This window comes from Macaca thibetana, chromosome 1, assembly GCF_024542745.1.
Source record: "Macaca thibetana thibetana isolate TM-01 chromosome 1, ASM2454274v1, whole genome shotgun sequence".
Taxonomy (NCBI): domain Eukaryota; kingdom Metazoa; phylum Chordata; class Mammalia; order Primates; family Cercopithecidae; genus Macaca; species Macaca thibetana.
The window spans coordinates 136,992,068-137,018,678 of NC_065578.1; the positions used below are offsets into that span (position 1 = coordinate 136,992,068).

The 26,611-nt window shown below is 43.9% G+C and overlaps 1 protein-coding gene and 1 pseudogene across 2 annotated transcripts in view; both read left to right on the plus strand.

Annotated features, from left to right (window-relative positions):
• The window catches only part of ACBD3 (acyl-CoA binding domain containing 3), a 47,893-nt gene extending 31,722 nt beyond the window's left edge, over positions 1 to 16,171 (plus strand). The window contains exons 6-8 of the mRNA XM_050760515.1: positions 5,146 to 5,332; positions 7,702 to 7,986; positions 14,048 to 16,171. Of these exons, the coding sequence (XP_050616472.1) occupies positions 5,146 to 5,332; positions 7,702 to 7,986; positions 14,048 to 14,259 (684 nt within the window). The 3' untranslated portion in view covers positions 14,260 to 16,171. The remainder of the gene's footprint in view (positions 1 to 5,145; positions 5,333 to 7,701; positions 7,987 to 14,047) is intronic.
• On the plus strand, positions 14,262 to 16,171 carry LOC126954575 (uncharacterized; annotated as a pseudogene). Its single transcript, XR_007725658.1, has 2 exons — positions 14,262 to 14,274; positions 14,625 to 16,171. The product of XR_007725658.1 is annotated as an uncharacterized LOC126954575 (transcript).
• Positions 16,172 to 26,611: the final 10,440 nt, after the last annotated feature.

The window sequence follows — 26,611 nt, forward strand, 5'->3', positions numbered from 1 at the left end:
GTGTTTTCAAAGCAACTGATGATGCTATATTGTTATAAGGATATTTGGGAGTGGTATGGGTTGAGTGTCTTTACTGTGAGTCTGGCATAGACCCTAATGGTGGTTCTGGAACATGAGGACCTGAGTAAGTAGCCTTAGTTCAGAGATGTCCTTCAGGCAGTGCACTGTGAGAGGCTCGGACAGCCTCCAGTGGGAGGACTCCCCTGCCCTAAGACCATGGAATGGTTCTGCAGAGCTAGCTTGGGTCCATTTGACTTTGTGTTAGGCACCATAGTTAGGCAGTGCTCATGACAGCACATTACTATTCCTCCTCCAACTGCCTGCCCCCAAATATTTTGCTTCCACCTAGGAGAGGTTGCTTTAGGTGAAAGAACATGGGACTGGGAGTCTGATAACATTTGAATTCTCTTCGGGCTTTGACGTTACCTTGTTTGATCTCAGACAAGTTATGACTGCTCTGATTGTTCTGCGCTTTCTTTCAGTCCGTAACAATAGGATATAAAATCAAAGCACTTGTCCTGTTAACCTCACAGGACTATCAGAGGAGTCAAATGAGAAGAGTTACCCTGTGAACCATTTTTGTACTTGTGGAAGACACTTAATTTTACATTCATTTTTTACATCTTGTGCAGGCATAAAATACCTCCTTAGACTTAACCTAGCTTAGTTTAACTTACTTAATTTTCACTTACAAAGCAGTTACCACCTGTCAAAAAATCTGAGGGAAGAAAAGTGTTACATTATAGTTGCTCAACATTTCTTTTTTTTTTTTTTTTTTTTTTTTTTTTTTGAGACGGAGTCTGGCTCTGTCGCCCAGGCTGGAGTGCAGTGGCCGGATCTCAGCTCACTGCAAGCTCCGCCTCCCGGGTTTACGCCAATCTCGTGCCTCAGCCTCCCGAGTAGCTGGGACTACAGGCGCCCGCCACCTTGCCCGGCTAGTTTTTTTTTTGTTTTGTTTTGTTTTGTTTTGTTTTTTTGAGACGGAGTCTCGCTCTGTCGCCCAGGCTGGAGTGCAGTGGCGCGATCTCAGCTCACTGCAAGCTCCGCCTCCCGGGTTCACGCCATTCTCCTGCCTCAGCCTCCCGAGTAGCTGGGACTACAGGCGCTGCCACCACGCCCGGCTAGTTTTTTGTATTTTTAGTAGAGACGGGGTTTCACCGTGTTAGCCAGGATGGTCTCGATCTCCTGACCTCGTGATCCGCCCGCCTCGGCCTCCCAAAGTGCTGGGATTACAGGCGTGAGCCACCGCGCCCGGCCGTTTTTTGTATTTTTTAGTAGAGACGGGGTTTCACCGTATTAGCCAGGATAGTCTCGATCTCCTGACCTCGTGATCAGCCCGTCTCGGCCTCCCAAAGTGCTGGGATTACAGGCTTGAGCCACTGGCCCCGGCCGCTCAGCATTTCTTATTGCATGAAGTAATCTTTGTCGTTTTTGCCAGACTCTTTAAATTCCTTGAAAATGTGTATTCTTACCTAAACAGCGTTTTCTCCTGAGTCTTTAGCATCAGAAGTTAAAAAGCACTGCAAGTTTTTTGTAATCCTGAAGAGGAGGAAAAGATGCCAAACCAGAGTTTATTCAAGATAATAAGTGGTATTTTTGAGAGATTTATTCTCTCTCCTCTGAAGCCTGTTTCTACTTTAGTTTCACTTTTCCTCCTGCTTTGATAGGCAGTGAGATCATTTTTAATAGCACATACACTTTGCTCTGTCCTGTTTATAGGTTGCTATCACTTAATGAGAAGAAAGTCAAGTAGGACAAAACCACAAATCTTTGAAATGAAACTAGAAAGCCATAATAGAGGCTGGGCATAGTGGCTCATGCCTTTAATCCCAGCACTTGGGGAGGCCAAGGCCAAAATGGTTGCTTGAGGCCGGGAGTTTCAGACCAGCCTGGGCAACATTGGGAGACCCCATCTCTTAAAAAAAGAAAAAAAAATCAGCTGGGCATGGCGGTGCATGCCTCTAGTCCCAGTTACTTGGGTGACTGAGGCGGGAGGATCACTTGAGCTCAGGAGTTTGAGGCTGTAGTGAACTGTGATGGCACCACTACATTCCAGCCTGGGTGACAAAGCGAGACCCTGTCTTGGAAAAAAAAAAAAAGCCATAGGCCAGGTGTGGTAGCTCACACCTGTAATCCCAGCCCTTTGGGAGGCTGAAGTGGGTGGATCACTTGAGGTTGGGAGTTCGAGACCAGCCTGACCAATATGGAGAAACCCCGTCTCTATTAAAAATACAAAATTAGCCGGGCATGGTGGTATATGTCTGTAATCCCAGCTACTCGGGAGGCTGAGGCAGGAGAATCACTTGAACCTAGGAGGCGGAGGTTTCAGTGAGCCAAGATTGTACCATTGCACTCCAGCCTGGGCAACAAGAGTGAAACTCCATCTCAAAAAAAAAAAAAAAAAAGCCATATTTGAGATTAGAGTGATCAAACTCAGTTTATCAAATTGATTGGTTGCTTCTGAGAAGAGAAAAGGAAAGGGACTGGGGAAGGAACAAAGGGAACTTTACTCCTATAAAATATTAATTTTTATATAAATAGCAAAATGAATACATTTGTTAATTTTGGGGTGTAGATACATTTGTGGGTGTTTATTACATTGCTTTTATACCTTTCTGTGCTTTTTTAAACTTCCTAAAAACAGGAAAGAGTATGTAAATATATCAGTACAATCTATTACATGTAGTACAATAGACTCATGGTCAGGGGATCCCAGAGAAAATTGTTTTTCTGCTAGAGCCTTTCAAGAAAGGATTAGTGGAGATGAGGGACCATTTGAGCTGGGCCTATTGATCATCAAAAATGCTCTTTTGCTTTCCTGTCATGCAGTGAATGCTCTGAGTGTGCTGACTTGTTTTGATTTTAGGTACTTTTTCTGGAAGGCCAGTATCCCCTCTAGAATACTGATGTGGAAATTACTGAAAATCCAGACCTTGGAAGAAGATATCTTAAAATCTTAAGCGTGTTATTAACCTATATTAAAAGCAAAGAGAGGCCGGGCGCGGTGGCTCAAGCCTGTAATCCCAGCACTTTGGGAGGCCGAGGCGGGCGGATCACAAGGTCAGGAGATCGAGACCACAGTGAAACCCCGTCTCTACTAAAAATACAAAAAATTAGCCGGGCGCGGTGGCGGGCGCCTGTAGTCCCAGCTACTCAGGAGGCTGAGGCAGGAGAATGGCGGGAACCCGGGAGGCGGAGCTTGCAGTGAGCCGAGATCGCGCCACTGCACTCCAGCCTGGGCAACAGCGTGAGACTCCGTCTCAAAAAAAAAAAATAAATAAATAAATAAATAAAAGCAAAGAGAGGCATTGCTTTTCATTTAAGTAATTGACTTGTAAATGATACATTCAATGAAATGTGTTTAGAGATGTGCCAAAATTTATCATTATCCCTACCCCATGGGATCATAAAGACTTTTTCCGTGTGTGTGTGTGTGTGTGTGTGTGTGTATTTTTTTTCCTGCAGTGAACATATGCTTACTTGCTTGCTTGTGACAGTGTTTTAGTTTAAAACATTGCTTACATGCCCAAATGCTCATCAACAGTAGAATGGATAGATTTTATCTTTTCATGATGGAATAACTTAATAGTAATGCAAACAACGAAATACAATTACTTGTGACCCTATAGATGTAGCTTATAAAAGTAATGTTGAGTGAAGCCAGACATAAAAAAGAACGTATACTATACAACCCATTTCTATAAAGTTTTAAAATAGGCAAAGCAAATCTATAGTGTTATAAGTCAGAATAGTTGTTACCCTTCAGGGCAGGTGCCCAGAAAGGGGTACCAGGGAATATTCTGGATGCAGATACTGTCTTGATCTGAGTATTAGTTACATGGATGTGTTTGATTTATGAAGATTGATCAAGCTGTGTAATTTATCATTTGTACACTTTTCTACATGTATGTTGTAATTCAATTTCTAGTTCCCCACCAAAATTACCTAAGTAATACTAAGATATTTGAAGTAGTATCTGTCCATATTGATTTAGAAGAGGAATGTCCCAAAATAGTCCTTTGGATTTAAGATGTTTTTAGTGCCATTTTGACTCAGAGGACATTTTGATTTTGTATTTATGAATACACGTTTCAATCATAACTATGTAAACAGTGACAGATTTTCATTGAGAAAATATTTTTACCTCAAATTGCATCCTGTAAGCCTGTTTAATTCTTAGGTCAGCATTTCACAACACGATCAACACGATTAACAATTTTCAGTTTCATTGTGATCATAATTTTTCCCTGAAGTTTTAATTTATTGATTTTTTGGGGTCAATTATGTTAGAATAGTTGTCCATATTTGATTTTTTTTTATCACTTTGGGGGCCCATACCAGATTTTACCAATTATAGCTTCTGCCTTTGTGAATTTTCTTCTGTGACTATTTCTACCAAGTTTAATTTTTCTAATTCAAATTTTGTGTAAAGTTTATCAAGAATTTTTTTCTTCCATCAATTTTAAGAGCACGAGTTACTGTGTTCAGTTTTTGCCTTTAGTAGTTTTATTTTGGGTTATTTCTTTCTTTCTTTCTTTTTTTTTTTTTTTTTGGAGACGGAGTTTCGCTCTTGTTGCCCAGATTGGAATGTAATGGCACAGTCTCAGCTCACTGCAACCTCCGCCTCCCCGGTTCAAGCGATTCTCCTGCCTCAGCCTCCCAAGTAGCTGGGCTTAGAGGCATGCACCGCCATGCCCAGCTAATTTTGTATTTTTAGTAGAGACAGGGTTTCACCATGTTGGTCAGGCTGGTCTTGAGCTCCTGACCTCAAGTGATCCACCCACCTGGGCCTCCTAAAGTGCTGGGATTATAGTTGTGAGCCACTTCGAATGGCCTTACTTACTTCAATTTTTCCTGGTTAGTTTTTATAGTGATTCTCAGATCACAGAAATTTGAGCCTTAGTTTTAGGTTTTTGTCCACATTAATTTTTTATTATTGATTTTTTATTATTTTTAGCTATCAGTTTGATATTGTACTACTAATATTCATTATAGACAGGATAAAAACTGATAAAAAATTGTTAATAATTTCTTGAGCATAGCACTTTGGTAGGGCAAAAGCATGGTATCAGATGTACTCCAGGGCAGGTGTCCTATTTGCTAGCCTTCCTGGTCAGTGTGTCTTCACTTTCTCTTGATTTGTAGGCAGCATTACAGAAACAACAGGAAGTAGTAGTGGCTGGGTCTTCCTTGCCTACATCATCAAAAGTAAATGCAACTGTACCAAGTGATGTGATGTCAGTTAATGGACAGGCCAAAACACACGCTGACAGCTCCGAAAAAGAACTGGAACCAGAAGCTGCAGAAGAAGCCCTGGAGAATGGACCAAAAGGTAGGTTTTGCATATGTTTGTCCGGATGTCATAATTCCAAATCTGTGAAAGGCAAAAGTCAAGAAGTCAGGTTATAATTAGCTTTTGAGAACAATTACATCTTTGTGAGAGTTGAACTTTTATTTTACTCTTTTTAGTCTGAATCTGATGCTCAGGTGACTCATAGACCAGTGTAGAAGAGCAAATCAGATGTCTTTGGACACTTTTAAGACAAAAGTTATGTTTTGTCTTATTTTATATATATATAAAAATTATCTATTGCTGCATAACAAATTACAGGCTGGGCGCAGTGATTCATACCTGTAATCCCAGCACTCTGGGAGGATGAGGCGGGAAGATACTTGAGCCCAAGAGTTTGAGGCTGCAGTGAAGTATGATTGCACCTGCCTGGGTGACAAAGCAAGACTCTCAAAAAAAACCAAAAACAAATTACACCTAAATTTAGTAGCTTGAAATAACAATAAACATTTATTACTTTCTTGCACAGCTTCAGTGGGTCAGGATTTCAGGAGCAGTTTAGCTGAATGGCTCTGACTTAGGCTCCCTCATGAGATTGCAGTCAAGGTGTTGGTGCCGAGACTAGAAGATCTGCTTCCAAAATGGTTCCCTCACATGACTGGCTTTTGGCCAGAAGCTCAGTTACTGGCCCCATGAAGCCTCTCCATAGGGCTTCTTGAGGGTCCTCAAAACAGTTACTGGCTTCCGCTAGAGCACATGATCTAAAAGAGAATAGGGCAGAAGTGGCAGTGTCTTTTATGCCTTGACTTTGGAACTTCTCACCATCATCTGTTGGTCGCACATACCAATCCTAATATATTATGGGTGGTGACCTCACAAGTGCATGAAGGCCCAGAGGCGAGGATCCCTGGGGACCATCTTGGAGGCTGGCTACCGTATAAATATATATATTTTTGAGACTAACTTATGTTGCCTAGAAAATAACTGCATTTTCAAAGCTCTACTAACTTTCCATGGGCAGCTCATTTGTTCATTCAGCAATTAGTTGAAGGTTTCCTGAGTGCTAGGAGTACAGTGGTGAGGCAAAATAACACACAGAGAATGTAGATTGTAGCTGTGGTAAGTACGGTGATGGAGAGAGAGGTACATTATCTTTGAGAGAATGTAAAACAGGAAAGTGTGACCTAGTCAGAGAGGCCACCAGAGGCTTCCCAGAGGAAGGGACATTGACCTAAGATATCTGAAGCAAGAAGAATTAACTAAGTAAGGAGGAAGAGGAGAGCATTTCAGTGACAGTGGTCACGGATGGTGGTATGGTTCATAAGAAATTTGGTTTCGGCCGGGCGCGGTGGCTCAAGCCTGTAATCCCAGCACTTTGGGAGGCCGAGACGGGCGGATCACAAGGTCAGGAGATCGAGACCATCCTGGCTAACATGGTGAAACCCCGTCTCTACTAAAAATACAAAAAAACTAGCCGGGCGAGGTGGCGGGCGCCTGTAGTCCCAGCTACTCGGGAGGCTGAGGCAGGAGAATGGCGTAAACCCGGGAGGCGGAGCTTGCAGTGAGCTGAGATCCGGCCACTGCACTCCAGCCTGGGCGACAGAGCGAGACTCCGTCTCAAAAAAAAAAAAAAAAAAAAAAAAAAAAAAAAAAAGAAATTTGGTTTCAGAGATCTTCTTGTCTGTTTAGAACAAGTAATAATTGCTTCAGAAAAGGCTTTGAAATCCCTTGGTTTACTGCCCCCGTGCCTTTTTTTTCTTATCAGGGGATTATACTAGCGTTTTCAAATGAGAGAAAATATTTCAAAAGCTCTGTGACTAACTTTGAAAAACTTACTGCATAGTCAAGTACGTATAGATACTGCTCAGTAACAAGACTTCACCCCTTTTTCTTAATCCCTAGTGGTTCTAATCCTGTCTGAGTTTTTGTTTCTTTGAGCTCCTTTAGAATAGCCCCTAGAACTTTGGGATAGTTGGAGGTGAAGAATTTTTCAGCAGACAGGCTGAAGTCAAAGTTCAGCTTTCTTTGTTCACATCTACAAGAGTAATTTATTCCTAAAGCCAGAATCTCTCTTCCTTGCTAGAATATTTCCCTCACTCCAGCTGGGGCCTTCCCAGGGTCATTCTTGAATCCCCATAGAGGGAGTGTTGAAAAAAATTCGTTTCTAAGACTGTGGGCTGCCATTGTTACTTGAAGAAGTGTGATGACCTCTGAGTGCCTGCAACATTGTTAAACATAGTAATCTGGAGAGACTCCCATAGGGAGGCTTTTTTATTCCTCCTCCTTGATCTAAGCTAGACCATATTGTACTTGGTGCCTGAGTACAACTGATCAGGTAGTCCTATGAAAATGTGGCTACCTGCAGGGTGAAGGCTCTTTTTCTTTAGCGTTTTAATTCCTGTTGCCTTTAGAATCTCTTCCAGTAATAGCAGCTCCATCCATGTGGACACGACCTCAGATCAAAGACTTCAAAGAGAAGATTCAGCAGGATGCAGATTCCGTGATTACGGTGGGCCGAGGAGAAGTGGTCACTGTTCGAGTACCCACCCATGAAGAAGGATCATATCTCTTTTGGGAATTTGCTACAGACAATTATGACATTGGGTTTGGGGTGTATTTTGAATGGACAGACTCTCCAAACACTGCGGTCAGCGTGCATGTCAGTGAGTCCAGCGATGACGACGAGGAGGAAGAAGGTAGAACCTTGGTCCATATTCAGTAGCTGCTGGGTTGTATGTTGGCAGAAATGGTACATGGTTCAGGTGTCACCCAGCCTTATGCTTCCTGATTAACACTTCATGGTTAGGGAACACTTTCTTCATTAGTGGGACCTTGGGCTGAAAAGGTTGTGAGGCCAGGCTCCTGTAGGGGATTGGGGCCTGAACCTGAATTTTTCAGAATGCCAGAATCTATTTGGCAATTTGCTATTTTACTCCTTTCTGAATACTGTTTTACTTCTAACCTTGTGTGTTGAAAAACCAAATATGCAAGATCACTTTTTAAAAATTTAAAAAAATTTTTCTTTTTTTTTTGAGACGGAGTCTCACTCTGTCGCCCAGGCTGGAGTGTGGTGGCGTGATCTCTGCTCACTGCAATCTCTGCCTCTTAGGTTCAAGCGATTCTCCTGCCTCAGCCTCCTGAGTAGCTGAGATTACAGGCACACACCACTATGCCTGGCTAATTTTTTGTATTTTTAGTAGAGACGAGGTTTCACTGTGTTGGTCAGGCTGGTCTCGAACTCCTGACCTTGTGCTCCACCCACCTTGGCCTCCCAAAGTTCTGGGATTACAGGCATGAGCCACCACGCCTGGCCCACTTTGAAAAATTTTCAAGGAGCAAGTAAGAATTCCTGTCAACCCTGGCATTTACTTAAATGTATATCGTTGATATTAGCTTTTAAGGTCATTATTCTAAGATTCTTTATGTAAATACAGAAACTCACCAGAACATTCCACTTAAAAAAAAATTTCAATTATTTTTCCATTTGGAAATCCCTATTTTGCTAGAGTGGAATTTTTTACTTCCTCTGAAAATAGAAGTAATAAGTAGACAATAAGTTTCTGTCTAATAAGTAGACAGAAACATATACAGCAGGTGTGCTATAACATTTCTTGAAATTAAGTTTAATATTCAATTTAACAGTTAATATTTAATTTAATGCTAATCAAAAGATAATCCAAATATAATTCTGTACCATTACCTACATGAACCATCAGAGTATCCCAGAAGTTTCAGTACATCTTGCAGATTGACTTATTGTCTGAATAAGTAGACAAAATTGGGTGTTTTAGAGGACAGTCTAAAGGACAATCTAAAATATCTTGGTCTAAGAAATAGGTTTTTGAGAAGATGTATTTTTGTTACCCAGGGAAAGTTAGAATGTAGGGTTTGTTTATGTACACTTAATAAGCACTTATTTGTTGACTTGATTCAAAGTGATGTGGAATGTGTGCTCTGTGAGAATGGAAAAGCACCACGTCTCAGTTCTTCCGGAATAACTGACCGTTTACAAGGTGGCTTGTAAATAGACTGCTTGTTCTTGAAGAGGGTTGGCATTGTTGCTTTACAGATTACAGTGGGATAAAGTTAAAAAGATATTGTTGGAAGTACATGGAATAAGCCTGAAAGTTCTATCAACTTGTGAAATACAGAGTTGTCCAATCATGTTACCATACCATGCAACACCCTGGGGCCTCTGGGGCTATCTACAGAAACATACATAGCAGGTGTGCCATAACATTTCTTGAAATTAAGTTTAATATTCAGTTTAATAGTTAATATTTAATTTAATGCTAATCAAAAGATAATCCAAAGATAATTCTGTACCATTATCTACATGAATCATCAGAGTATCCCAGAAGTTTCAGTACATCTTGCAGATTGACTCTTACCCCAGAAGCAGATTTAAAATCCTTCATTATACCACAGGTCCAGATTCTAGCTGGTAAATATGGAAGCATGAGCTGCTTTGTCTTACATGGCATTTTGTTTTCATCAGTCTTTATTCCTGAGTACCACAAGCAAGGTAAAACATTGCCCATAAATAATACTGACTGAGACAGAAAGAAAAAATAAAAGATTGAAAAAGCCTGGCCGGGCGCGGTGGCTCACGCCTGTAATCCCAGCACTTTGGGAGGCCGAGGCGGGCGGATCACAAGGTCAGGAGATCGAGACCACGGTGAAACCCCATCTCTACTAAAAATACAAAAAAATTAGCCGGGCGCGGTTGTGGGCGCCTGTAGTCCCAGCTACTCGGGAGGCTGAGGCAGGAGAATGGCGTGAATCCGGGAGGCGGAGCTTGCAGTGAGCCGAGATCGCACCACTGCACTCCAGCCTGGGCGACAGAGCCAGACTCCGTCTCAAAAAAAAAAAAAAAAAAGAAAAAGCCTGGGCCGGGTGCAGTGGCTCATGCCTGTAATCCCAACACTTTGGGAGGCCAAGGTGGGCGGATCACAAGGTCAGGAGTTCAAGACCAGTCTGGCCAACATGGTGAAGCCCCGTCACTACTAAAAATATAAAAATTAGCTGAACGTGGTGGCGGGTGCCTGTAATCCCAGCTACTCGGGAGGCTGAGGCAGGAAAATCACTTGAACCTGGGAGGTGGAGGTTGCAGTGAGCCGAGATCACACCACTGAACTCCAGCCTAGATGACAGAACGAGACTCCATCTCAAAAAAAAAGAAAAGAAAAAGCCTGTCTGGGCATGGTGGTTCACAACTGTAATCTCAGCTTTTGGGGAGGCCAAGTAAGGAAGATCTCTTGAGGCCAGAAGTTTAAGACCAGCCTGGGCAAACCGTTTTGTAGAGTGACACCCCATCCGTCCAAAAAAAAATTTTTTTTTAGTTAGCTGGGTGTGATGGCATGTACCTGTAGTCCCAGGTACATGGGAGGCTGAGGCAAGAGGATCGCTTGAGCTCAGGAGTTCGAGGCTGTAGTGAGCTATATGATCACGCCACTGCATTCCAGCCCGAGCGATAGAGCTAGGCCCTCCCTCTAAACAACAACAACAACAAAAAAAACAGATGAAAAAAAACAAGAAGCGGTTAGAGAGCGGGACTGTAGCAGATTGGCCACGGGCCACTACTGTTTTCTCATGATCTTCAGCAATGTCAGAACCTGTTCTGTCCTTTCTGTTGCATCACAGGGACTCATTAAAGTCAGACCCTGCAGATGTCTGGGAAGGAAAGTTTTTGTATGTGTACAAATTACTGTACTTACAAAGAGCTGTGTGAGGCCAGGCACGGTGGCCCCTGCCTATAATCTCAGCACTTTGGGAGGCCAAAGCAGGTGGATTACTTGAGCTCAGGAGTTCAAGACCAGCCTGGACAACATGGTGAAACCCTGTCTCTAGCAAAAATACAAAAAACTAGCTGGGCATGGTGGTGTGCACCTATAGTCCCAGCTACTTGGGTGGCTGAGGTGGGAGGATTGCTTGAGCCCAGGAGGTAGAGGTTGCAGTGTGGTGTGCACCTATAGTCCCAGCTACTTGGGTGGCTGAGGTGGGAGGATTGCTTGAGCCCAGGAGGTAGAGGTTGCAGTGAGCTGAGATTAAGTCAGTTCACTCCAGCCTGGGCCACAGAGCCTGACCCCATCTCAAAAAAAAAAAAAGATGGCCGGGCATGGTGGCTCACACCTGTAATCCCAGCACTTTGGGAGCCTGAGGCAGGTGGATCACCTGAGGTCAGGAGTTCAAGACCAGCCTAGCCAACATGGTGAAACCCCATCTCTACTAAAAGTACAAAAATTAGCTGGGCATGGTGACGTGCACCTGTAATCCCAGCTACTTGGGAGGCTGAGGCAGGAGAATCGCTTGAACTCGGGAGGTAGAGGTTGCAGTGAGCTGAGATCATGCCATTGCACTCCAGCCTGGGCAACAGAGCCAGACTGCATCTCAAAAAAAAAACGAAAGAGCTTTGTGAATAAGAATTCTCTGTTCAGAAATTGGTTGAGGTAATGTGTTTCTCCTGACTTGCCTATGAACCCTCAGCTGTTGATAGTTTTGGGGTTATATTGGTGTTGGGAAGATCACTGGTGAAAATGGCAGGGGTTCATTATTAGAAATGAGAACCTTGATATCCTTGATCTTAGCTCTAATGTGTCCCTCAAATGAAAGATGGCATTACCTGTACTTGTGCCATTCCTAATCTTAAAATGATTTGCACTAAAACATTTTAGCCTCACAGCAGTGAAGCTTTATCACTCCTAAGAATTGTTCATTAAGTGAGTGTAACTTTATCCCATTTAAAGATTAGCTCACAAACTGTATTTGTCCATATGCCTTAGAAACTACTGTCCTACCGTATCTTGTATTTCTTATGGTAGAAGAGTCTGGGTTTTTTGTTTTTTGGTTTGGTTTTTCTCCCTTAGATCTTGAAAGGTAGACAGAGGAGTTTGCTTTCTTTGAAGAAGCATGGATGGTAACACATCCTCCTGTTTTAATTCTCCACTTTATTGTTTACAGGTCCTAAACCTTTGCTTAAACTCATAAAAGATGCCTTTTCATCTATCCCAGTAATCTTTAGTTTTATAGATTTTGAACAAAATTTGAGTATTGAATCAATGGACCACTCTGTTTCTTGAATGTCAACAATAGTGTACATTTTGGATGGTTCTGTATTTCTCATTTGCATGTGAAGCATGCTTAATTATAGGTATTTCTGTGGTACAGTAAATCTGATTTTGACCTACATTTATTAGAGTGCCATCTGCTTTTTTAAAATAAACGTTCAATTTTAGAATAGTTTTAGATTTACAGAAAAGTTGCAAAGATAGTTCAAAGAGTACCCATATACCCTGTACCAAGTTCCCTCTGTTGTTAGCATCTTACATTGTACTGGGATGCACTCATCACAGCTAATGAAACAGTATTGATCATTGATTCATTAATTAACTAGAGTCCATATTTATTCAGATGTTTTTAGTTTTTACCTAATGTTCCAGGATCATTCCAGGATGCCACATTATAGTGAGTCATCATATCTCCTTAATCTGCTCTAGACGGTGAGAATTTCTCAGACTTACCTTGTTTTAATTTCCTGATAGGGGCCATTGACAAGCATCACTCAGTTAATTTGTGTTGCCAGAATTCACTCTGCCATGTTATAAACCTGAAAATCCATTCCTGTAGTCCCAGTCTCTTAAAAAAAAAAAAACCATAACTCTTAAAGTCTTGTCTTCTATAGTGAATACTCCCTTGACCTCTTTTCTTTGAGCCAGTTTGTATTAAATATGTTAAACTGAGACTTCAAAGCTGGTTCATAATTTTCTCATTCCTGTAGGTTTCTAGAGGTATTTTTTTTCCGAACCTCATAGCATTACAGTTCAGAAAACTATTAACCGGGGGCAAACCTATAATCAGAGCTCGTTTTTTTTTGCCACTTAGATCATCTCTGGGTTAAATTGGCCTAGTGAAAATAATTGAATTTTCAGAGTATCTCTGAATGCCTGTCTCTCTTCTATGGTTTTTTCATTTTATTCCTTCTATTTAAGATATACAAAAAGCAATAGTCCTCACAAATCATCTTCCATCCTTCTAAAATGGGGAGGAATCATATTGTTCAGAAAGAGGATGATGAGAGCAACATTTTCTTGTTACTCAGATGAGTGAAAGTCCAGGGGATGAATTAGGAATTGAATGGCTATGGAAAGGGGAAAATGGGACCTAGAAATAGGAATGGTAGTAAGCACAGAAAGAGAGAGGATGCTGACCACTGCTACCACTAGATATTCATCACTGGGCTCCCAGGGCTCAGAACAGGGTTTGGTATATAGCACATACTCAGGTATTTGAATGAGTGAGTGAATGAATGAATGAACTAATAAATGCTCACATGCACATAACTTGTTCAATGGTTCAACAGAATTCCCAACAAGAGCAGTTTCTCAAAGAAAGGATAGGCTGGGCGTAGTGGCTCACGCCTGTAATCCCAGCACTTTGGGAGGCCGAGGAGGTGGATCCACAGGGTCAGGAGGTCGAGACAATCCTGGCCAACATGATGAAACCCCATCTCTACTAAAAATACAAAAATGATCTGGGTGTGGTTGCGCACGCCTGTAATCCCAGCTACTTGGGAAGCTGAGGCAGGAGAATCGCTTGAACCCAGGAGGCGGAGGTTGCAGTGAGCTGAGATCACGCCCCTGCGCTCCATGCTGGGTGACAGAGTGAGACTCTGTCTCCAAAAAAAAAGATAGATTTTAATTGCTTGATGCAAGTGTGGTTTTCCTGAATCTGTTCATTGACTTGTCTCTGTTCTTACAGAAAACATCAGTAGTGAAGAGAAAGCCAAAAAGAATGCCAACAAGCCTCTGCTGGATGAGATTGTGCCTGTGTACCGACGGGACTGTCATGAGGAGGTGTATGCTGGCAGCCACCAATATCCAGGGAGAGGAGTCTATCTCCTCAAGTTTGACAACTCCTACTCTTTGTGGAGGTCAAAATCAGTCTACTACAGAGTCTATTATACTAGATAAAAATGTTGTTACAAAGTCTGGAGTCTAGGGTTGGGCAGAAGATGGCATTTAATTTGGAAATTTCTTTTTACTTTTGTGGAGCATTAGAGTCAGGGTTTACCTTATTGATATTGGTCTGATGGTTTGTGAACTCTTGCTGAGAATCAAAATTTCCTTGAGACTCTTTAGCATTCATACTTTGGGGTTAAAGGAGATTCCTCAGACTCATCCAGCCCTTGGGTGCTGACCATCAGAGTCACTAGTGGATGCTGAAGTTACATGAGCTACATGTTAAATATTTAAAGTCTCCAAAATAAAACACCCCAACGTTGACCTTCCCCAGCTGATGGTTAGCCCCTTGCTGCCTGCTCCATGTGTCTTATGAGAGCCCATAGTTACAGTGACCTCTAATTTGAAATCCTTAAGTTAATAAGTCTGTATCAGGTGCAGCTGGTCATTTTTAAAACTTAAAAACTCAAGACCTCACAGATTATAATAGAAAAAGAAATGGCCTCAGTTTGATCTTGTTTGGAATGACCCAGATTGTTTCTGCTTTAGGTGCAGCTGTTTAGTTCAGAGTTATATTACAGAGAATTATTTTCTGAGATAATCTTAAACTAGAATGTTCAAAACTAATTGATAATTGAAGTATCAAGATACATAGAACACCTCAGAGATTTTTCTTCAGGAACTTCCACAAACTTTGAATCTTTGTATCTTTATTTGGTATTCATACTACTAGTAGCAAAATACAAGTTTTTTGTTTTGTTTTGATTTGGCTTCATAGAGTATCTCAAATTGAAAGAAACTTTCTGCACAAAGAATACAATTAGGGATTTTGTAAACTCAAATTGGCACCTACTGAATTAAAATACATAAAATCATTTAAATATAATTCAGCATATGGGAGGTAACATTGCACTAATATGGAAATCACTGCCAGAGACAGTCTATTTTCTTTTAATTTGTTACTACTTAGTCACAAATCCTATGTTATTCCAGTTTGGAATTACTTATTAAGGAGAATTAGAAATACATATGCCCATGCTTAAATTTTATAGCTTTAATTTGTATTATTTCTTTATTGGCGGGAAGAGGTACATCTTTGTTTTCCTTACTGAAAACAAATATGGATTAATTGCCTCAAATTTGTATAAGTGATTGGCTAGTGATTCTTGTTTTCAGAAGGGAGAGTGGTGTAGATAGAAAATGACAAAGATGGCAATATACACTTAATGTTGTTACATGTTGTTACTGAAATACTCAGATTTTTAAAATTTCAAATCCTAAATCACTTCTTGTAGGAGGGTTTTCATTAACTAGCTGCAATATATACAGTTCACTACATATGGGTTGTTTGAGTTTTTTGTGTGCTGTATTTCTTTCTGTTTTTTAATACCTGGTTTTGTACATATCTAACTCTGTTGTCTTTTGGTTGTTCAGAAACTGGATTATTTTTTTCTTAGGCAGTGCTTAATTTGTGTTTTTTAATTTTGATTCAGAAGTAGTCCCAGCTCATAGGTGTTCATACTGTTACATCCAGAACATTTGTCAGGCTGTCAGCTCTCATGTACATACGGTATAGAAACCATGGAGTTAGGCACTTCCTGGATTTTTTTTTATGAGAAAATACTGTATTTAAAATGTAAAATAAACTTTTAAAAAGCAGGCACTAATATATATTTCTTCCAGCCTTTGATTACAAATTTGTCCTTGCACATGTTAAGATGAACTATCTCCTAAAAATATGATTGTTCTTGGGAGCAGTGTATGTTACTTTACATAGCAGCGGTTCCTGTCATGTGTTCATGTCAGAATATTTTTGGTTTTAAACTTTTTTATTGCCTTTGGCTGTTGATTAGTACAGTACAAGTGCGATTTCAGAAAGATCTTGAAAGTAATATATTTAATCAATTAAAATGTTTATCTGTAACTTGTTGATGTTTCATTAATATAGTTACTCTCTGAAGCATTAGTTCAGTATTTCAACATTCAGGTAGGAGAAAAAGAAATGTTTCAAATATCTTTTTTTTAAAGGCTGTGGTTGAAAAACAACTCTTTCTGGCCCATTATTTAGTTTTACTATTAATTACCTTACTGAGTTAAAATAGATTTAAATTTTTCTACACTTTCAAATGCAAAGGCTAGCACTGATTTTTCTTCTTGAAAATGACTAGGTTATAAAGCTGTTTCTCTACACTACCATGTACGTAGTGTGTTCCATGAAATACATGGACCCAGCACACTTTAATGGATCTCCAGAGGCAGAGCCCTCACTCACTCGGGGTGGATGATTGCAGAGCAGTTGTGGGGAAGTGCCCAGTCAGTATGATGTGGAGTCCCAGAATGAGGTTGCTACATCCCGATGACCCCACTGATAGGCAGGGTGACCGGCGTCATTTTTTTCTTTTGAAATCTGGGGAGACAGATGAGGTGACCCATCTTGGTCTTTTTGCTGTGTGGGACACCATAAAGCCAGACTGAAGACGCATAAAGGAGAGCAGCTGAGATAAGCACACCTTGGAAACCATGCTACTGAGTCTTGACCATCTGTCTTTTGGAGCAGGAGAAGCAACCAGTTCAAAATAATAAATAATTGCTAATAATTCATTAGGGCTTAAAGTTCAACCATGAGGGACTGGGTGCGGTGGCTCACGCCTGTAATCCCAGTACTTTGGGAGGCCGAGGTGGGTGGATCAAGAGATCGAGACCATCCTGGCTAACACAGTGAAACCCAGTCTCTACTAAAAATACAAAAAATTAGCCGAGTGTGGTGGCAGCCACCTGTAGTCCCAGCTACTCGGGAGGCTGAGGCAGGAGAATGGCATGAACCTGGAAGGTAGAACTTGTAGTGAGCTGAGATGGCGCCACTACATTCCAGCCTGGGTGACAGAGCGAGACTGTGTCTCAAATAAATAAATAGAAGTTCAACAGTCAGTAACCGGGCATGGGGGCACACACCTGTATAGTCCCAGCTACTCGGGAGGCTGAGGCATGAAAATTGCTTGAACCCGGAAGGCATAGGTTGCAGTGAGCCTAGATCGCACCACTACACTTCAGCCTGGGTGACAGAGCAAGACTCTGTCTTGTGGGGGAAGAAAGAAAAGTTCAACAATCTACAACGAAAACCATCTGCTTCTCTCCCTGGCTTTTTCTCAGTTCAACACTTCGGTCTGCAACCTAAAAACGTGTGCCTGTGTATCTACTTGGGGTAGAGCAGATCTTCGTTTCCATTCATTAGTTTTTCAAAATATGTGTGCATCAGTATTGGACTTTTTTGTCTCACATATATCTCAGTACTTCAATTTTCTTAAAATGTTTTTTCTTTTCCTTTTTTTTTTTTTTTTTTTTTTTGAGACAGGGTCTCACTCTGTCACTTGGACTGAAGTGCAGTGGTACAATCACAGATCACTGCAGCCTCAACCTCCTGGGCTCAAGCGATCCTCCCACCTCAGCCTACCCAGTGGCTGGGATTATAGGTGCATGCACTACCATGCCTGGCTAATTTTTGTATTTTTTGTAGAAATGGGGTTTTACCATGTTGTCCGGGCTGGTCTCAAACTCCTGGACTCAAGTGATCCACCCACTTCAGCCTCCCAAAGTGCTGGTATTACAGGCATAAGCCACCGCACCCCGCCCTAATTTTTATATTCTTAGTAGAGATGGGGGTTCACCATGTTGGCCAGGCAGGTCTCAAACTCCAGACCTCAGGTGATCTGCCTGCATCGGCCTCCCAAAGTGCTGGGATTATAGGTGTGAGCCACAGTGCCAGGCCAATAAAAACAATTTTTATCTTTGTCCAAGGTCATTAACTTACATGTCTCCAGTGAAAGGTAGCACCCCTTTTTTGGGCATGGCAAAGTGTGGAAATGTGAACATGTTTTCTATAAGATCTACATTTTGCAACTTTTAAAATTCCAGGTTGTGTTTTGGATAACTTTTAAGTATTATGTCGTGTTCTTTTAATCAACTGTGTGTTCTTCCATAGAATGTCTTTTTAGCTATTTTTCTGTTGTTGAACATTTAGGTTACTTTTGATTTTTTGTTGTTGTTGTTGTTATCATTGTTATTAGAAGTGATGTTCCAGTTATTTGTCTCTCCGCAAATCTGCATGAGGTTTTCAAAAGTATATACCAAGAAGTGGATACTGGGCCAGGCGTGGTGGCTCACGCCTGTAATCCCAGCACTTTGGGAGGCTGAGGTGGGCAGATCACTTGAGGCCAGGAGTTCAAGACCAGCCTAGCCAACATGGCAAAACCCTATCTCTACTAAAAATACAAAAAATTAGCCGGGCCTGGTGGCAGGCACTTGTAATCTCAGCTACTTGGGAGGCTGAGGCACAAGAATCACTTGAACCCAGGAGGCGGAGGTTGCAGTGAGACGAGATCATGCCACTGCACTCCAGCATGGGTGACAGAGTGAGACTCTGCCTCAAAAAAAAGAAAAAAAGTGGATACTGGATCATAAATTCTTGGCATTTATATTTATTTTATAAATAAATAAATTTATTCCTTCCTGAACTACTAGGGAGGCAGAGGCCAGAGGATCACTTGAGCACAGGAGTTGAATGCTGCAGTGAGCTGATGGCACCACTGCACTCCAGCCTGGGTGATAGAGCAAGACTCTGTCTCGTAAACAAAATTCTGAAAAAAAAATTCTTATGCTCATGTGCAAGTTTCTCCAGTGTATATACCAAGAAGCAGAATTGTTAAGCCATAACAATGGCTTATGGTCTAAAATAACAAGGTCTATTTTAGACGATACAAAACTGCTCTTCAAAGGTGGTGCCAATTTAAACTGCCAATAGTAAAAGAGTTCCTGTGTTCCATACCTTTGCTGAATTGTCAGATTTGTAATTGTACCAGTTTGAGGGGTGTAAAACAAAATCTCATCTGTGGTTTCAATTTATATTTTCTTAATAACCAGCGGAGCTGGGCGTGGTGGCTCACGCCTGTAATCCCAGCACTTTGGGAGGCCGAGGTGGGCGGATTACAAGGTCAGGAGTTCAAGACCAGCCTGACCAACATGGTGAAATCCTGTCTCTACCAAAAATACAAAAATTAGCCGGGCCTGGTGGTGCATGCCTGTAATCCCAGCTACTCGGGAGGCTGAGACAGGAGAATCGCTTGAACCCAGGAGGCGGAGGTTGCAGGAGCCAAGATCGTGCCATTGCACCCAGCCTAGGCAAGAGTGAGACTCCGTCTCAAAAAAAATAAATAAAAAATAACCAGCGGGAATAACCATCGTTTCATATGTTACTGGCCTTCTGTGAGTTGCGTATTTATATCCTTTGTTCATTATTCTGTTGTACGTGTCCTGAATTGTAGGCGTACTTTAAATATTCTGGATACTAGTCTTTTTGGTCATGTACATCACAAATAATTGATGCCACACTGTGGGTTTTTGGTCTCAAACTCCTGACCTCAAGTGATCTGCCCGCTTCAGCCTCCCAAAGCGCTGGGATTACAGGTGTGAGCCACCACACCCGGCCTTTTTTTTTTTTTTTTTTTTTGGCAGAGTCTCACCCTGTCGCCCAGGCTGGAGTACAGTGGCACGATCTTGGCTCACTGCAACCTCCACCTCCCAGGTTCAAGCTGTTCTCCTGTCTCAGCCTCTCAAGTAGCTGGGATTACAGGCACCCACCACCACGTCGGGCTAATTTTTTGTATTTTTAGTCGAGACGGGATTTCACCATGTTGGCCAGGCTGGTCTTTTGATCTCAGGTGATCCGCCTGCCTCGGCCTCCCAAAGTGCTGTGATTACAGGCATGAGCCACCGCACCCAGCCTTCATTTAGATTTTTGGTTTGAGCTTTCCGTCCGTATCTTTTGTTTGAGACATGGTCTCTCTGGAGTACACTGGTACAAGCCTTGAACTCTTGGGCTTAAATGACCCTCCCACCCTGGCCTCCCAAAGTACTGGGATTACAGGTGTGAGCCAGTGTGCTTGACTTCCCCTGCTCCTCAGATTCTTCAGGTAGAAACTTAGGTTATTGATTTGAGCCTCCCTTTTTTTTTTAATCCAAAGCTAAAAACTTTTGAGTGTTGCTTTTTTTACATCTCATAAATTTTGATATGTTGGGGTTTCGTTTGCATTTAGTTTAAAATACCTTTTTTTGTTTGTTTGTTTTTTGAGACGGAGTCTCACTCTGTTGCTCAGGCTGGAGTGCAGTGGCGCAGTCCTGGCCCACTGCAACCTCCGCCTGCCGAGTTCAAGTGATTCTCCTACCTCAGCCTCCCAAGTAGCTGGGATTACAGGCACGTGCCACCATGCCCAGCTAATTTTGTGTTTTTAGTAGAGACAGGTTTTCACCGTGTTGGCCAGGCTGCTCTAACTCCTGACCTCAGGTGATCCACCCACCTAGACCTCCCAAGTTCCTCCTCCCAGGATTACAAGCGTGAGCCACCAAGCCCGGCCCAATTTAAAATATTTTTAATTTCCTTTGTGATGTCTTCCTTGTTACATGGGTTATTTAGAAGTGTATTAGATTCCATATATTTGAGGATTTCCCAAGTGTTTTTCTGTTGTTGATTTCTAATTTAATTTCATTATTTCTTTTGTTTGTTTAATTTACCAAGGCTTGTTTTGTGTCCCAGAATGGTGTTCTAGTGGATGTTCCATGTTCACTTGAATAGAATATGTAGCCGGCTGTCATTGGGTGGAATGTTTTATAAACGTCAGCCAAGTTAAGTTGGTTGGTAGTGATGGTAAGGTTTGCTTGTTCTGTCAATTACCAAAACAGGAGTTTTGAATTATTCAACTAAATTGCAGATTTTTTTCTTTTCCCCATTTTTGGGGGCATTTTTGCTTTATTTATTTCAAAGTTTTCTGTTGGTATATACACGTTTATGATTGTATGGCTTCTTGATGAACTGACCTCTTTATTATTATGTAACGTATCTCTTCATGTCTAGTTATATTCCTTGTTCTGAAGTCCATTTCATTTGGTATTAGTGTTGCCACTCATGCTTTCTTTTGATTAAAGTTTACATGATATATCTTATTCCATCTTTTTTATTTTATTTTATTTTTTTTTTTTTTTTTGAGACATGATTTTGCTCTGTCCCCCAGGCTGGGGGACAGCTTAGCGCCCAGGAGGTCAAGGCTGCAGTGAGTTATAACCAGTGGTGCAGTTATAACTCAGCGCAACCTTGACCTTATAGGTTCTAAGCTGTCCTTCTGCCTCAGCCTCTCATGTAGTTGAGACTACAGGTTTGCACCACAACACCTGGCTAATTTTTTTTTTAACTTTTTGTATAGACAGGGTCTCGCTTTGTTGCCCAGGCTGATCTCTAACTCCTGGATTCAAGCCATCAACCCGCCTTGGCCTCCCAAAGTGCTAGGATTACAGGCATGAGCCACCATGCCCAAGCTATCCATCTTTTTACTTTTTAACTTATCTGTGTCTTCATATTTAAAGTGGGTTTCTTCTTGACAGCATATAATTTGAATCTTTTTAAAATCCAATCTGACAGTCATTTTCTCTTAATTGGCATGTTTAGACAATTTACATTTAATGTAATTTATCAATGTGATTGGATTTAAATATACAGTTTTGCTATTTTCTCTTTGTCCCATCTGTTCTTCTTCTTTTTTTTTTTTTTTTTTTTTTTTTTTGAGACAGAGTTTTGCTCTTGTTGCCCAGGCTGGAGTGCTATGGCATGATCTCTTCTGACCACACCGCAACCTCTGCCTCTCGGGTTTAAGCGATTCTCCTGCCTCAGCCTCTCAAACCTGGGATTACAGGAATGTGCCGCCACACCCAGCTAGTTTTGTATTTTTAGTAGAGACAGGGTTTCTCCATGTTGGTCAGGCTGGTCTCAAACTCCCTACCTCAGGTGATCTGCCCACCTCAGCCTCCCAAAGTGCTGGGATTACAGGTGTGGGCCACTGTGCCCGGCCCCCATCTGTTCTTTGGATTATTTTTTCCCTCTTGTATGGCCGCCTTTTGGATTGAGTATTTTTTATAGATCAATTTTCTCCTCTTGTTGACTTATTACATTAGTTCTTCTGTTGTGTTTTTAGTTTTGTTTTTTAGTGTGCTTGGATCCAAAATGTACATCTTTAACGCAGCACAGACTACTTTCAAATATATTACATTACTTCACACTACTTCACATACAGCATAGGAACATTACAACAGGCCGGGTGTGGTGGCTCACACCTGTAATCCCAGTACTTTGCGAGGCTGAGGTGGGTGGACAGCATGAGGCCAGGAGTTTGAGACCAGTCTGGCCAACGTGGTGAAACCCTGTCTCTACCAAAAATACAAAAAATTAGCTGGGCGTGGTGGCGGGCACCTGTAATCCCTGCTACTCGGGAGGCTTGAAGCACAAGAATCGCTTGAAACCCAGGAGGTGGAGGTTGCAGTGAGCCGAGATCGCACCACTGCACTCCAGCCTGGGTGTCAGAGTAAGACTTAGTCTCAAAAAAAATAAAAAGAACATTACAACAGTATATTTCCATTTCCTCCCTAGTGGTTTAAGAGTAGATTTTTGCCTGAACTTTTTTTTTTTGAGACGAGTCTCGCTTAGTCGCCCATGCTGGAGTGCAGTGGCATGATCTCAGCTCACTGCAAGCTCTGCCTCCCGGGTTCACGCATTCTCCTGCCTCAGCCTCCCGAGTAGCTGGGACTACAGGCGCCCGCCACCACGCCCCACTAATTTTTTTGTATTTTTAGTGGAGACGGAGTTTCACCATGTTAGCCAGGATGGTCTTGATCTCCTGACCTCGTATTCTGCCCGTCTCAGCCTCCCAAAGTGCTGGGATCACAGGCGTGAGCCACTGTGCCTGGCTCTCTTTCTGGGTTTTTAAGCTTCACTGCATGAGGAGGTCGGGAGTAGGTACCATCCCATGAGAGGCCAAGCGGTCCCTGCAGAGTGAGGACAGGTGGTCAGCCAGGCCAGTGGAGGGGAGACTGGAGGGAGCTGGGGGCTATGTTGCCCAGGCTGGTCTCAAACTCCTGGGCTCAAGCGATCCACCCGCCTCGGCCTCCCAAGGTGTTGGGATTATAGGCATGAGCCACCACACTACGCCCAGCCTTCGAGTTTCATCTTAGGAGGAAAAAAGCTAATGTGCCCGGAACCTGGTTCCCACTAGCTTTTGCCTCATCTCCTTTCTGTTGCACACACTCAGGCTGCTCAGCAATGTCCTACACCCCTCATCTGTCCTGTCAACCCAGTAGTCTGGCTTGTGCCCTCACCAAAGATCACCAGCAGTTTCTGTGGATAAAACCTTTGACACCTTTGTATCCTGGACTGCTTTGCAATATTTCACTCTTTCCTGCCCCTTCCTCCTTGAAAGTCAGCTCCACCTCTCCCAGTGCGCTCCATTCCCTGCTGCCTCCCTGGGCACTCTCCCACCCTCTCCCCGACTCCTGCCTGTCCCGGAAACGCCAGGTCCCTGGAATTCCGGTTGCAGCCCTCTTCTCCCTCCCCTGTGGGCTCCCACCCGGCCCGCTGGTTTGGGAGCCTCCTCTCTTGTAGTCCGGGAAACATGAGCACCCCCTGCAAAGCGTTCTTTGAGGATTTTAAACAGTCATGTGTAAAACGCTTTTGGTAACCTGTGTTAGCAGCTTAGACACTGGGGGAGGGAGGGCTCCTCGGTCCTTCCCGGAACCCTGTGGATCAGCTGCAGTGATGTGTGAACCCCCTGGAAACCTCAGTGCAAGATGCGGACACCTAGGCCTTTTCTCAGTTTCCACCCTGTTCTCAAAGGACGCTGACCCAAGAAGTGCGTGTCCACTGCTCTGCATGCTCCGGCTGGTATGTCTCCCCTCCTGCAGCTCTCACTGGCTCCTAAGCCCAGCTCCAAGCTGAGTGGGGAGTGGGTGTTTCCCCTAAAAGGAGTGCCATTTTCCCCACAGCAGGAAGGAGAGTGGACTTTGGCACTGAGAGAGGAGAGAGGTGCTGGCAGAAGGCCAGGCCTAGCATGGAGGCTGTGAGGGCGCCCTGCCCTGGGCCCGGCCTGCGCAGGAGAAGGGCCGAGTGCACAGAGGGCAGCAGCATCGGAGCCAGGGCCATCTGGGCTAACTCCTCAGCCTGACATTGTCCCTAGGTGCTGTCTTCAGGGGCAGGGCTGTTATCAGGCTCCCAAATGCCAGGGCAAGGAAGCAGCCTGGAGCAGGGTTCTGCAGCATTCAGTAACAATTCATTGAACAAACACTCTTGGAGCACCTGCACTCCTGGCGCCAGACTCGGGCGAAGCCGGGCATGGAGCCCAGCACGGGCCCTGCTGTCAAGTAACTGACATGCTGTTGGCCAGAGGCAGACCAAATAAGGAAAGGAAGTAATAGATAACGAAAAGCAGTGAAAAAAGTGAAGGGATGATATGGGGGCCACTATCTTAGCTTGAGAGGTCAGGAAAGACAAGATGTGGGCCGAGCCTTCCAGGAGGGAACAGCCAGTGCAGAGACCCTGAGGTAGGAACACTGTGTGTGTGTGGAAGAAGACGGCCAGTGAAGCGCAAAATGAGAGGCCGGGGGAATAGCAGGGGATGAGATCGGAGAAGGTGGCGGGGCACATTGTTCCTTTGCAGGTGTGGTGGGGCCCGTGGGGGAGTCATGAAGCCCAGGAAGGGCATGATCTGGCTGCTATTTGAAAACATTTCTCTGGTTGCTGTATAGAGAGTGGGGAAGCAGAAGTAGATGCAGGGAGATGAATTAGGAGGTGAGGGCAGTGGTCCAGGTGGGGCTCTGGTGGTTTGAACTAGGCTGGAGCAGTGAAGACAGGGGAGTTGAATGCAGGACACATTTTGGAGACAGAGCTGACAGGTGACAGGACCTGTCTGGAGTGGCAATGTTTGGGGTGCTGCTGGGCCAACGTTTATGCTGAAAGTCACCCCACCTGGTGACCTGAACAGTATTCAAAAGTCCTTTGGAATCCTCTGCCTGAGACCATGGCCACCACACCTGTACACAGAGTAGGTCTCGCCCTGCACACTGAGTGGGTCTCACCCTGCACACTGAGTGGGTCTCACCCCGCACACTGAGTGGGTCTCACCCCATTCACTGAGTGGGTCTCTACCCGTCTCTGAGTGGGCCTCACCCCGTCCACTGAGTGGGTCTCTCCCTGTCTCTGAGTGGGCCTCACCCTGTCCACTGAGTGGGTCTCTCTGCACACTGAGTGGGTCTCTCTGCACACTGAGTGGGTCTCTCTGCACACTGAGTGGGCCTCACCCTGCACACTGAGTGGGTCTCTCTGCACACTGAGTGGGTCTCTCTGCACACTGAGTGGGCCTCACCCTGCACACTGAGTGTGTCTCTCTGCACACTGAGTGGGTCTCTCTGCACACTGAGTGGGTCTCACCCTGCACACTGAGTGGGTCTCTCTGCACACTGAGTGGGTCTCTGCACACTGAGTGGGTCTCTCTGCACACTGAGTGGGTCTCTCTGCACACTGAGTGGGTCTCTGCACACTGAGTGGGTCTCACCCTGCACACTGAGTGTGTCTCTCTGCACACTGAGTGGGTCTCTCTGCACACTGAGTGGGTCTCTCTGCACACTGAGTGGGTCTCACCCTGCACACTGAGTGGGTCTCTCTGCACACTGAGTGGGTCTCTGCACACTGAGTGGGCCTCACCCTGCACACTGAGTGGGTCTCTCTGCACACTGAGTGGGTCTCTCTGCACACTGAGTGGGTCTCTGCACACTGAGTGGGCCTCACCCTGCACACTGAGTGGGTCTCTCTGCACACTGAGCGGGTCTCTCTGCACACTGAGCGGGTCTCTCTGCACACTGAGTGGGTCTCTCTGCACACTGAGTGAGCCTCACCCTGTCAGAGTGGGTCTCACCCCTCTCACCCCGTCCACTGAGTTTGGTGTCACCTGGGAGAAGACACGTGGGGAAGGGAAGGGGAATCTCCTGTCGGTGCTGGAGGGAGGGCTGCGTAATGTACCTGGAATTGTAATGGGGGCTGCTGCCCTTATTCACAATGGGAATAGAGCTGGCCGGGTTATGCTGAGATATCCTGGGTTCTACTATGGGGTCCCACTGGTATCTCAACTTTGTGTGTCCAAAACTGCCCCCAAATCCACCCTCCTGGATCCCTGTGTCTGTGAGTGGTGTCCTCTTTCCATCCTCCCTCTTAATCAGCGCCCAAGTCCTATTGCTTCCACTTCCGAAGGACTCTTAAGCCAGCTCCTCTCCCTCCCCCGGCTCTCACTAGTTCTCTGCCGAGTTGCTGCCCAGCCTCCTCATCCATTCAGTCTCTGCAACACAGCCAGGGAGCTTTCCAAAAGGCGGATCTAATGTCCCTCCCCAGCTTAAAATTCTTCAGTCCCCAGAGGATTCTAGACAAAAGCCAAACTTCTAAGCAGAGATCACTCCAAAGTGCAGCATCAGCTCCACCTCCTCCTCTCAGGCCCCTCACTGCTCC